The sequence below is a fragment of the Plasmodium cynomolgi genome, chromosome 8 (genome assembly GCF_000321355.1).
Source record: "Plasmodium cynomolgi strain B DNA, chromosome 8, whole genome shotgun sequence".
NCBI lineage: Eukaryota > Apicomplexa > Aconoidasida > Haemosporida > Plasmodiidae > Plasmodium > Plasmodium cynomolgi.
In genome coordinates, this window is record NC_020401.1 from 1,612,189 (window position 1) to 1,625,346 (window position 13,158).

At 44.9% G+C, this 13,158-nt stretch overlaps 4 protein-coding genes across 4 annotated transcripts; 1 reads left to right on the forward strand and 3 right to left on the reverse strand.

Moving 5' to 3' along the window:
* Window positions 1-146: 146 nt before the first annotated feature.
* On the reverse strand, window positions 147-1,936 carry PCYB_084540 (IBR domain protein; the record flags this gene model as incomplete). Its single annotated transcript, XM_004222192.1, has 1 exon — window positions 147-1,936. A coding segment is annotated over one exon (1,788 nt), but the record flags the coding sequence as incomplete, so codon positions are not given.
* Window positions 1,937-3,765: 1,829 nt separating this feature from the next.
* Window positions 3,766-4,938, forward strand: PCYB_084550 (dihydrolipoamide acyltransferase; the record flags this gene model as incomplete). Its single annotated transcript, XM_004222193.1, has 1 exon — window positions 3,766-4,938. One exon carries the CDS (start codon window positions 3,766-3,768, stop codon window positions 4,936-4,938), a length of 1,173 nt encoding a protein of 390 aa, XP_004222241.1.
* A 558-nt stretch (window positions 4,939-5,496) lies between these two features.
* On the reverse strand, window positions 5,497-6,036 carry PCYB_084560 (thioredoxin-like redox-active protein; the record flags this gene model as incomplete). The annotated part of the gene is made up of 2 exons (XM_004222194.1): window positions 5,497-5,854; window positions 5,909-6,036. 2 exons carry the CDS (start codon window positions 6,034-6,036, stop codon window positions 5,497-5,499), a joined length of 486 nt encoding a protein of 161 aa, XP_004222242.1.
* A 2,018-nt stretch (window positions 6,037-8,054) lies between these two features.
* PCYB_084570 (hypothetical protein) lies at window positions 8,055-11,984 on the reverse strand (the record flags this gene model as incomplete). Its single annotated transcript, XM_004222195.1, has 2 exons — window positions 11,284-11,984; window positions 8,055-10,824 (listed from the first exon to the last, which is right to left on the reverse strand). Coding segments are annotated over exons 1-2 (3,384 nt in total), but the record flags the coding sequence as incomplete, so codon positions are not given.
* Window positions 11,985-13,158: the final 1,174 nt, after the last annotated feature.

Here is a 13,158-nt window from a genome sequence, read left to right on the forward strand (position 1 = left end):
TTTTTTGAGTCTGGGCAATGTGGTTAATATAAACGGAGTGATACGCCCCCGCTGCTGCTCCTGCTCCTGCTGCTGTGGTGGGGGGGTTAATATCTCCCCTCGCGGTCGCTCCCGATTCAGGTGAATTGTGGCCCACCAAATGGCCATCAACCTGAGAGCTTCTCAGCACAGGAGCTAAACGCGCTCTCCATAAAGTCGCATATATTTTTAAAAAACACGTCGACTGTCTTGGTTAACTCTTCCACCTCTCGAACAACTTTTACATCCAAATTGGTGGTCAGGAAATGAGCCAAATTTACACTCTCCGTTTTTTTTTGTAAAATGTCTAAGTTTTTTTCTAGCTGTCCTTGGTGGTACTCGAACAAATATTTTTTATTTTCATCATCCCAAGTGGCAAAGTAGGCGAAGGCGTAGGACCACTTGAGGATTTTTCTACACCTAATGGTTTGTATGATGGATTTTTGAAAATGATATATACGATGCGTTGGCTCGATTTTGTTCGATGCGCAAAAATGGGAAAGGAAAAGCAGCTGCGTTTTGATGGAAAATTCTTCTCCATGTTGGTGGGCATCGAATCTGGTTTTGAAGTGGTTGAATTTGTGAAGCGCCTCGTGAGCGCTTTTGCGTGTTTGCGGCGTGAGGGGGGGCGCCTCGTTAGGGGTGTTGCTCGGTACGTCGCTTAGGGTATCACTTTTCGAGCCACCTTTTGCGTCATGTTGTGCCTCATGTTGTGCCTCATGGTGTACCCCATCTTGTGCCTCATGTTTTGCCCCATCTTGTGCTCCCCCTTGCCCCCCTTTCACCGCTCCCCTCTGCGAGACGTACTGATTGCACTGGTAGAAGCCCCCCTTGTGGTGCGCCCAGGGCTGCAAGCACAGCCAGCAGAAGCTGAACCCACAGATGCACTTCACGTTCATGCAGCCGGACGTTTTTTCAATCGACTTGGCACAGTTGGGACACTGCTTCGTGTGGGATCGAATCCACGTAACGTTATGTTCACCTTTTGTAAGGAGATCGTTCCACTGTTTAATGACTGCGCAGCTGACGGGTCGGTGAAATTCCTCCGTGCAGTTAAAGCAAAAGTTGTGTCCACATCTGCAAATGATTCCATTATCGGGGAGCATCACAGATTCTATAACGTAGGGGCATCTATCATATGGGCATTTTTTTAAACTAGGGTTATTCTTTATGAATATCTTTACCAAAAGCTTTTCGTATTCTACAAACAGGTCATTATTTTTGTCGGAGATTTTTTTCCAGTCTTCTCTCATGATGAGTTGTTGGCACTTTGGCTCTATGCACTTTTTATTAATTACAGCTTCGTCAAAGTCGTTGTCGATGGCTGTTTGGAGATAACCTTTCCAGCACTCCTTCGAATATCGATGTCCGCATTTAAGCGCGTGTGTGTCTTGTAGGTCATACTGGTTAAGTAGGATTGGGCATGTAAATTTGGTACCTTTCTCCGTGTGAGTGATTTGTTCGGAGGGGGGCTCTTGAATTGATTTAGTCATGTCAATGGTGGGTGGTACTGGTGGAGGAGCGGTCTCACTACTGGCATAATCTGCACAGAGGTCTTCCTCCTTAAGGTGAGACATGTGTGCTTTGGCGAGCACTTCCTTTGGGTTCCTAAACCATGCTTCGATGAAATAATTCGAGTTAAAATTGTACGAGTTTAAAAAAAAGTATGCATAATCATAGGGAAGGTTGGTGAGGCTGACAACGTCCGTGACAGCTTCTTTCATTTTTTCTTCGACCTGTTCTAAGGTGTATATCTCATAAATATTTGTGTCCCTATATTTCGCCATGCTTCTTTGGAAATACTGTAGGTAGATTTTCATTCCTTCCTTGTGGGCTTCATCATCCGTTGCTTTTTTTTCGCTCGACTCGCAATTGGCACGTTCGTCGTGAAGGACGACGCAGGAATTCACGACGTTACCTGCGACGTTACTTGTGGCGTTATTTACCACGTTATTTGCGACGTCATTTACGACGTTACTTACGACCTTCTTCACGACCTTCATTTTTTTGTCCCTGTCAAGTTGTATGGTAACGTCTATGGCTCGGCTGGCGGGGCCGTCCTCCTTCGGGATGTTCATTTTTGGAGTGTAAGCAAAAGCATGCGGAGAGTGCAGAGTGGTGAGTGGAGGGTGGAGATTGGAGATTGTAGAATGGAGAATGGAGAAGGGAGAGTGGCCAAGTGGGGAGCTATTTTTTCTACCCTTTTTAGGAGACGAAGGAGGGATGCATATTTTGTTTGACCATGTCATGTGTACATGTGGAAGTTTTTTTATAATTTTATTCCTCTATATTTTGGCTCCCCCTTAGAGTAGTGACAAGGTGTGTACCCTACTTCGTAGGAGGGTCCCCCTGCTGGTAAGTGGCCCCCACGGGAAGCGGCCTTTAGCGAGCAACCCTGTGGTCTTTTAAAAATGACTTTCGCTACACGTGCGTTACACTCGCAGGTTATCAGAAGCAGCGCGTGTAAACCAGTGGTGGGGGGGAGATCCACCCGATGGGGGTGAAATGATCGTTCTTTTTCAAGGTGTCGCTGCTATACAGTTTTTTTCAGCAAACGGAGCGGTAAGATTTGCTCACTCTGCGCTGTTTCGTCGTCATGGCGCAGCGCCCCTTGAAGGGGAACCATCGAGGGGGACTTGGGTCTTTGCGAAAAAGTAGTCGTCGTAGTAGTGGCAGTAAAGTGGCAGTAATAGTGGGAGTAATAGTGGGAGTAGTAGGCAGGGATCAAAATAGGCAAGAAGGAACAGAAAAGAGTAGGTGAACCGAGAAGGGAAGGGCCTCTGGTCACGTGGCAAACGCAGGGTAATTACGCACCGCTGCTACGTCAATTTTGGCACCGCCAAGGGGGGTGCCCATTGAAATTTTTTTTTTTTGGCCCGAGTGTTCCGCTTATGCATAGTCTGCCTTTTGGAAAGTTTTCGGAGGAGAGGAAAAATGGTTTCCGTGAAGGGGCAATTGGAGGGCAAAATGGTGGGCAAAAAAAATGGTACCCCATGAGGGAAGGAAAAAGGTGACAACCCCAGAATTTTTTCAAAACGACGCTTGAAAAATTTCATAGCCTTTTTTTTTTTTTAATTAAAACTGAAAGCAAATTATACATAGTAGGGGTGTAACTATTTTCCCATTTTTACGATAAAAACAAAGAAGGAAAAAAAAAAAAAAAAAAAAAGAAAACATCTTTAAGTGAACCCTATTTTTTTTTTGGCTGTTCCTTTTCTGCTCTTTCAAAACGACCCAGAGAGTCAGCCTTCTCGCTTACGCAACCCCGGCGTATGCGGATGACTATACTGTACTCTTGGTAATCTATAGTCGTCGAGAGGCTCGAGTGACGAACTGGGCGCCTCCGGACTGTACATCGGTCATCTGTAAAATAGGGACGAGCAAGTCGCGACTAGGCGATTTTCCACCTGCCAAAGTGGCTCAACAGGTTGCCACGAAAGGGGTACCTTTGAGCAGTAGAATTCCCCTCATCAATCACGTCCCTTTGTAACTGCGCGTACGTGACGGACATCAGTCCACATCGCACCACTTCCCCGTTTCACCGCTCCCCTCCTAACGATGATGCACGGGGCGAAGAGCCTCCTGAGGCGAGTGCAGCCCGTGAGCAGGCACCCCCTGAGTCGCTACATCAGCACGAGTAGCGCGAAACTTAAAATAGTAAAATGTAAACTGTTCGACATCGGAGAGGGAATTTCTGAGGTGGAAATAACTCAGTGGAACAAAAACGAAGGAGACAGCGTGAGCGAAATGGAAACGCTTCTAACTGTACAGAGTGACAAAGCAGCGGTTGATATAACGAGTAAGTATAGTGGAGTGCTCGTTAAAAGATATGCTGAAGAGAAGGACATAATTAAAATTGGGTCGTACTTTTGCGAAATTGATACGGAGGATGATATTGTGGAGGAGGCAGGAGAGGAGGGAAATGGTGAAGAAGTGGCAGATCATCACGCGGAGGGGAAGGTAGATCTAGATGGGCCACAATCATCACCTGAAGTGAAGCAACAAGGGAATAAAGTCTCGACTGTAAAGGCATCCCCAGGGGTTAAGAAAAAAGCCCAAGAGTACAAACTGGACGTGGAAGCGATTGGAAATTACTTTACTAAAGATGCCATAACGATGGAAGATGTGGAGCTGTATCATCAGAAGGTGAAAAGCGGAGAAATCGGAAGTACTGGAACTAATTTGGATGGGGAGATCATGGAGGAAGTACCACTGAAGGGTATCAAACTAGCCATGTGTAAAAGCATGAACGATTCGTTGAGTATCCCCCTGTTTCATTTAAACGAAAAATACAACGTGCAAAATTTGATAAGTGCCAGAAGTGAAATAAAGAAGAGCGTCCTAGAGAAGGACAACGTAAACGTGACATTAACGAGTATTTTAATCAAGCTGATTTCGACTGTGTTGAAAGACTTCCCATTGCTAAACTCGAAATTTGATTCACGAACAAATACGTATACTACTTATAAGAGCCATAATGTGTGTGTCGCTATGGATACCCCAAATGGTTTACTCGTGCCAAATATAAAAAAGGTGGAGTCAAAAAATATGGTTGAAATTCAAAAGGAGCTGACTTCCCTACGTGATAAAGCCATGCAGATGAAGCTCAGCAAAAGTGACATCACGGGAGGTACCATCACAATTAGCAATTTTGGAGTAATAGGAGGGACCTTTGCCACTCCAATTGTATTCGACAATCAGGCATGCATAATTGGATTGTCCAAAATTCAGAAGGAGCTGTTTTTAAAAAATGAGAAGAAAGAGCTAACAGACTTATCAGACATCCTTGTTGCGGACACGATGAACTTGACTTATGGCGCGGACCACAGGTTCGTTGACGGGGCTACGCTGGCTCAGTTTTCGAAGAAGCTGAAGGAGGCCGTGGAGGGCATCTCTTCGCTGGACCCGTACGCGGTGTAGGGGGCCTGCGCAAGGGAGCAGCAGTGTGCATAGCGGCGTGCGCAGCGTCGTGCGTAGCGGTATAGCCGGAGCAGCGTCATAGGGAAGTAGCGCTGCATAGTATCGTGCGCCCACCGTTGAGGACGCCCCCTTTGGAACCCCTTCCCCCCGGGGACCCTTCCACATCTGCTGCGCAAGTTACTATGCAGCGGTACTTCCCTATGACCGACGGGGCGCCCGCATTCCCCGCCGCAGTTCGCACGAATCGCATGGCGTGGTCTCACCCCGTGGTGACAACCTCCCTTGAACTCGTTTTCTCCCCCACGGGGGGCCTCCATTCGGCGGCGCTCCAACCGCGTCTACGTTTTCCACAACTTTGTGCGAGGGTCGGCGTCCAAAATTTTAAAAACAAATTTTTCAAAATAAAAAAGGGAAAAAAAAGGGGAAAAAAAGGAAAAAAAAGGGAAAAAAAAGGGAAAAAATGTGCATAAAAAGGGGAATAAAAAGGGGCTAACTTTACAGTCGCGCAAAAGGTGTGACGCGGTAGGGGATACACCCTCCCGTCATCTCGCCCCCCCCCTAAGCGCAAAATAAGTCGAAGAAGCGATTCCCTATTTTGAACTGACTCGGATGAACGGTATAATTTTTTACTAACGACTTGAAGTTATTCACGTAGGCGTCCGTTTTGATGAGCTGCACGGCATCTCTGACAAGCACATTGTTGTTGGGAGCTATGATCATAAAAGACGGCAAATTTTTAATATTAAATTTTTTGCAAATGTAGAGATAATTATCAAAAGGTAAGCTGTAAAAATCGGTACCTTTCAGGAAAGCTATGTAGTCATTATATGTCTTGTCAAAAGGGATGTAAATAATTTCGATAAATGGGAAATTCTTTTTAAAAAAATTTATATTTTGTATAAAAGTTACACAATACCTGCACCAGGATGCTCCAAAGAATAGGCCCAGATATTTATTTTCAAAATAGGACGCATCGATTTTTTTCATTTCATTGTTTTGGAATTGATATAAGTGACTGATGTAATTTTTGGCTACATTTTGTTGGCTCCCATTTGGCTCTGCCGTTTGCGTAACGGGACGATCCACTTCGCATTTCATTTTGTCGGAGAGATGTTCGTGTATAGGGGCGTGCTACGTACAGTACAGCTACGCGTGGGGCGCTCTCACTTTTGCTATCCTTAAGTTTGCACTCCCCGGGAAATGGAGGGACAACAATTTTCACTTCGCTTGGGTTACACTGTATGGAAGAGCAATATCTCCGTTCACGCTTCTCCCGTTGTGGTTTGGACCTCCTGTTTGTGTAACTCCTTGGCGCGTGCACCAGCGTGGTAGTGAGCTCCTCTCGTTGGTCAGGGGCGGCCACGCAGGTAATTTACTCTGTTAAGCGGTACACTACGGCCAGTTTTTTTTACTTCTTTTGTTTTGTTATACGTGCCATTCGGTATTTGCAAAGGGGGGTGGGGACTCTGCTTTAATGTTCCCTTTTGAAATGAAAGTTGGCAAATGCTTGCGAAGTGTTTTCGACGCGTTTGATAAGGTGCCCGTGGGGGGGGTGAACGATGGGGCATACTTCCACAAAAATGTGGCCAACTAAAACGTGCATACCAAGTTACGAAAAAAAAAAAAAAGGCGTCCCCTATATATATATGCACATATGTATCTTTCGTTTTGCCAAATTGATGCACAACGGAGGCGCGTTAACGAGGAAAAAAGGAGCATAATTAAAAAAAAAAAATAAAGGTTTACAAAATGGTTCCTTTATGGGGTGTGCGACTCCCCAGGTTGTGTTTCCTCGTTTGAAGGAGACACATGCATGTGTGCGCGTATGCATAAAGTTTGTTTTCTTTTTTTTTCTTTTTTTTTTATACCTACGTGGGTGGATCAAGTCGGATCCGCGCGCCGGGGAAGTAGGTCTGAGGAGTCGCTCTACGTTCTCCAGGACGGCAGCAGCGACGGGGGGAGAGCCTACTGCGGGATGTATTTACTCTTATACGCGTTTTGGTCGACGGAGTTCACGTCAATGCCGCTTATGTCGATGCTGTTCACGTCGATGCCGCTGACGTTGATGCTGGGCGGGTTCTCATTGTTGTGTGTGCCGTACTTCTTTAGCTTGCTGTAGGTGGCACTGCTGTTGTGGGGGTTCCCCATTTTGCTGTCATAGCCGTCCTCGTCTTGCTCGTACGGGTTAACTCCGTAGGGGGCATTCTGACTGCTCAGGTGATAGGGGGCGAACCTGTTTTCGCCTAGTATGTGTCCTTTGTTTAGGTGCGTTTGGGGGTAATTGTTTCTGCGGTGTGCCATTGGGCTGTGCGCGTCTGCATAGTGTACGCTGTGCTCGTTTGCGCTTCGGTTGTAGTCTGCCTGGTCGCCTCCGTGAGTTGTGCCCCTTATGGGGTGGGCATATCGTTGGCGGGGATGCGCCTGGGGAGGGTTCGCCTCATAATTGGTTGAGTACCCCGCGGCGTAGGTAGCCTGTTCGTGCGAGAGGGGGGCGTGGTCTGAGGGGTGGTCATACGGGACGGCGGAATGGTCTGCAAGATGGTCCGCATGACGGTCTGCATGACGGTCCGCATGACGGTCTGCTGAGTGACCATACTCCTGGTTGTAAGCCAGTCGGTTCGGGCTAGAGGGGGGGCTTCCATTCGAGGGGATCCCACTTGGCGGCCCGCCGACTCGCCCACCGCGGAAGACATCTCGGTGGGCGAGGTTACCCCGTTCGAACGAACTGCCATGTGGAGCAACCCCTCCATCTTCTTCTCCTCCGGTACGATACTCAGCAGAAGCGGAGTTCACTGCAGCTTCCGCTTCCTCATTGGGTTCACCAGCCATATGCGCGTTGCTAATTTTGTACTTGTTCGTGTAATAAAAATTGTAATCCAGTTTGATTAAAAAATTGTGAGCATAGTCATCGATGTTGTTGCTAACATAATCGGTGAGGTGGAGGAAAAAATTTCTGAAATGCTTGTCGTAGTGCTTAATGGTGTTATGAATCATAGAGATGTATGCCTGGTCGCTAAGAAGCTCTTGGATAAATTTTCTATGGTAATTTTTTTTTTTTTTTTCTTCTCCATTCCGCTTGGGTGTCCGTTGTGGTTGCCATGAGTCCCCTGATTACCTAAACCGTTGTGACCTCCGTTAGGGTTCCCCCCACTTCGGTCGCCCTTGCCATTTTCACGAGACGACACACGTCCCAATTGCTCATTTTTATTAAAGTTGAATTTTAAAATATGTCTAGTGAAAATGTGCGATATGGATATCAATTTCAAAATGGAGTTGATAATATTTTGGTTCATTATGAAAGAGTATCTGAGGATGTTATTGAGGTAAGCGTTGTGGATATGTATAATGTCATCGAAAATGAGAGTCTCCTTTAGTTTGATATTCATATGAGCATACTCCGACTTGATGACATCGTTCTGTAGGTGATAGGTGTAACACTTTAGGAAGTGAGTCATGCATTCCCTCGTGTGTATGCACATCATCAAATTATTTTTGCATTCCTCATTTATGAATATATTTTTTACGAACATGTGATTCAGCCACACCTCCGTCAGCTTGTGCTCAATATATTTGCAATAATTTAAAATACGAAATATGAGGGTGTACTTAAAAATGGTTACGTTGTTAAATATCAAATTATATGGAAACATATTATGGTAGGAGAGGACTAGGCCTTTGTAAATTTCTACGTTTGTGTTGGTCTGCATATTATTGTGTATATTATTGAGTACATTATTTTTGAGGTTGGCTAGTATTTTTTTTTTTCCCAGGAGTTGTTGCTGTTCGAGGTTGGATCCATTTGGGGTTCTTTTTCCCATGGTAGCATAATTTTTTTTTTTCCTTTTTTGCATCTTTTTTTTGGTCTTCTTTTTTGTCTTCCTATTTTTGTGTTCCTTCATTGTGAGGGATGCTCCTCCTTGGTGTTGGTCCCCATCCGAGGGACTCTCCGTTTCGCTGTCCAAGTCGGTGTCGTCCTCTGATTGTGCGAGGGCCCCTCCTCTAGGGGAATTCCCATCTTGGAGGTGTCCCTTCTGGTAGCAAACTCCACTGTGAACTTCCCTCTGCTGCCACTCAAGCAATGCCGTTCCGCTGTTTGCTGGGTCATTGTCTAGGCCATCATCCTGGTGCTCTCTACCAACGTGGACCTGACTAATATTCAAGTAGAAGTTCCTCAGATCGATAATCAGGTTAACATTATCGATGATACTTAAAATGTCGGAGACGTCTACGTTGTAGTCATGCCGATACTTCAGATGGTACAATACAGAGGACCTCAAAGATATGTCGAAAAAGTTTTTCAGCTTGTTCAACACGTTGCTGTTTTTTTTGCTATTGTACAGTTTTTCGAGATGCTCATGTGCTAGGATGTAAAAATATTTTAAATAGTCACTAATTTGGAGGAAGAAGAAAAAATAATGATGCTTTATTTTTTCCTTGATGTCTATTTTTTTTATGTACAGTTCGAACATTTTTTTGGAAGCAAATAGGTGTTGATTGTGTATGAGGTGTTCGTACGTCTTTTTGTTTCCATCGTATGTTAGGAGACACGTCTTGTTGTTACGGAGGGGGTCGGTGTGGCTGTTGTACAGCTCGTCCGGTAAGTCCGGTAAGTCCCGTTCGTCCGGTAAGTCCCATTCGTCCCGTTCGTCCCATTCGTCCCGTTCGCCCGGTTCGTCCAGTTCGTCCGGTTCGTCGTCTTCTTCCCAGGGGTTGTTTGCCTCACTTTGGTGTATTTCCGCTTGAGGGGAGGCGCTCTCCCTTCCGTGGTTGGTCCTCTTAGACGGTGCGCACATGAATAGGGTATCCACTTCTGGTGTGCCCCACCCACGAATGGCACTATCATTATGATATTCCGCCCCGTCTATACAGAGGCGATTTCTACGCCTACTCTGAAGAGTCAACAATTTGGAGCATGCGGAAAGGACATCGATATACTTCCCCGTGATGAAAATGTGATAAGATACATTCCTCAAAAAAGTGGGAACCTTACGGTTCAGGATCACATACTTAGCTCCCCAATAGTTAGTAGACATGTCTATATACCTTTTGTAAATATACTTAAATATATTTGTGCAGTAAAATTTGTTGGTCTGTTTATAATAAGGGGTAATATTCCTATTTTCATGGATGAAGAATTCTCTATGTGTGTCTTTCACTTTACCGTAGAAGATGTAATTTTTTATAAAGTCAAACAAAGGGGTGGTAATATTTTTTAGAAGATACATAAGTACCGTTTTGTTGATGCTATCTGAGTGTAGGTACTCCTGTAATTTGTATATCAGATCGATTAGGTACCTCGAATTGTTCATCTGTTTTTTGGTAATAATTTTGTTAATGATTTTGTTAAGCAGTTTGCCTATCTGAAGGAGTGGGAGGACAATAATTTTTATTTTGTACAAAGAAATATCTTCTGCTTTGTCAATATTGATATTGAAGAACAGGTTAAAATCGTGGACATTTTTTCGAAACAAATTATTAATGCTGAAGAAAATTTTTTTTTCTTCTGGATCTGTGCATGTCGATAATGCATTTGCGTCAAACAGACACATGGGTAGGTCACTCGATCGAGTTTGTGTTTCTGTGCCTGGGATTTGTTCCCAGGTTTTATTTCCCCCTGGTGGGTAGTAGGCCCCTCCTCCAGTACCGTCCTTCATATAAATTTTAGAAAAATTATAAACATTTCTGACATTTTCTTCAATTTTGTTGATGTGGTTTAGGATGTGCATGCTGATGTTGTACAGGCAGCAACAGAACATGTCAAAAGTAGAGTTGCAGGACTGTCCTCTTTTATTAATTTCGATGAATCTTTGGATGCGCCTTAGAAAAATTCCTAGCTTTAATATTTCCCTCGTGATTTCCAAGTGGCTACTGTTGCTTTCTCGATCGCTCAGCACGAGTGGGTGAAACACCAGCTTGTACTTCGGCATCAGGTACACCAGGTCGTTGTTCAGCTCACCGAAGAGTTGCTTCTCTTCAGGGGTTAGGTTGGCTTTGGCTCTGACCTGCTCTGACGACGCGGTGGAGGCGCCGGACGAGGCGGACGCGGAGGACTCCTCACCATCGTCATCACTCCCATTGTTACCACTCCGATCGTTGTCATCCCCATTGTTACCACTTCCATGGTTACCACCCCCATCGTCGTCACCCCCATCGCTATCATCCTGCTCGCTGTCGGACGAGAGGGAGTACACCGAGCTGGAGTCCCCTTTCGCGTCCATCCCCAATTCGGGGTTCCTCCTGCTCCTCTGCAGTACGTCGCACACGTAGGAGTAGTACGTCTGGTGGTCGTACTTGTAGTGTTCCTTAATGTAAATCAGGTTCCCATAGCTGTTGTTGAGGACATACAATATGTCGATGATGAGGAGGCACTCCTTAATGTACAAACTGTAACTGAGGTAATTTTCCGCAATCTTTTTCGTTATATAGTTATTAAAATAGACATAGTCTTCGTGGCTGGTTCCTTGTTGGATGTTGTTCGAATCGGGTGTTCTTATCTGTTCCCCTGGGCCACTAGACTTTATTGAAAAAATTTGACTCTCCCTGGTTAGGTTATAGTTATAGATGAGCATGTAGGAGCTGTTGTCATTAATTTTGTTGTAACTTGTGAGACACACATTGTGGAAGGCGAATGTGATGTTGATATCTGTGGCGGTTCCGAAGAGGTGGCTAAGGCTCATTTTTTTTATGAGCACAAGGTTGTAGTACTTGGATTCGCAATTCTCCATGGAGATGCCAAAGGGGGGTTCCTTTTTGTCCGGATTGGTTTGCTCCCCCACCGTGTGGGTGCTACTCTTGTGGGTGTTACTCTTGTGGGTACTACCCTTGTGTGCACCACCCATGGAGGGGCGTTCTGCAGGGACCCTTTGGACGCCCAAGATTTCCTTGGTCTTATTATTAACAAGTAGGAAGTAATCGTTTATGTACACCTTGGTATAGCAGTTGAGAACTCTGCTGCGCATGTTAACGACGTCGTAGAGAACGTCGTTTATGTCTACCAAGTCGTTTTTGGCCAAGCACCTCAGATACTCATTCACCAGTATGCTTTTCTTAATGATTATCCACGAGTTATATGTATCCAAATTGAGGAACGTGGTTTTTTTAAACTTCATTTTCCTAAATATGACATCCTTACAGTTGACATACCTTTCGTTTTGGATGTATAGGTTTTTCTCTTTCTCTATGTGATCGTTGGAGACACTCAGAAAGTGGAGATTCGAATTGATGTGTGTAAATATATGTTCGTAGTTGTTGTCCGAATCGTCATCATCTGAGTAGATGAAATTTTTTTTATTTTTTAATTTGCTTGCCTTACTTGTTAACGCTCCTTGTGCTGTTAATGCCTCTATCCCCTCTTGGACTAGTTTTTCCCTTTTTTTTTTTTTACTATCATATGTTTCGCCGAAATTCATGTTACTTGTTTCGAATATAGTGCTGTTGTACATGGGGTTGGTGTCGAACGGCTGGTTCGGAATGGAACCCATTAGGCTGCCATACTTGTCCCCTTTCCCATCATGTAAGGCCTTTTTTTTTTTTTTTTTCCTTATTTTTTTCCTCTTCTGCACATTAACATGTTCATACTTTTTATTGTTATATATGATGTATATAATATCGTTGTGACATATGCTCGAGTTTCCAGAATTGATGTTTTCGCTGTTTATAATTAGGAAGACGCTTCTGTTCTGTTCATATCGGTAGGGGTATGGAAACTCCAGGGATGTTTCTTTGTTCGATTTCTTCCCCTTTTTTTCCTCCCTAATTCGGATGTTTTCATTTCCATATATTTTATCATATTTGGAAGTTTCCCTATTGGAGCTTTTCTTGATGTTCAGGTAGCACTTAGAGTAGTTGTTGAAGAGACATAAGCAGTTGCGGAACTTGGCCTTGGCGATGTGGATGCGGTTGTTGTTTTCGCTTTCGACTTTTCTCCGTATGTCTTGGATCTCCATGTTGAGGTGTGCAGGGGGGAGGGGGTGTACCGCCTTGGGCCGTCTCGTCTTACTCTTCAAACCACGCGCGCGTTCGGAGGAGCCCTCCTTTGGTACTAATACGTTGCCGAGTTTCGGATGCTTTGCGCGAAATTTTCACGTGTGATCGGTTGGTCGATCTGGGGGGTGGAACACCCGGGAACCCTTGCGCGCACGGGGAATGAAGCAAACAAACTGGGGGGAAGCGGGGCATAAAGGGGGGACATAAAAAGGCACACAAAAAGGGGCATAAAGA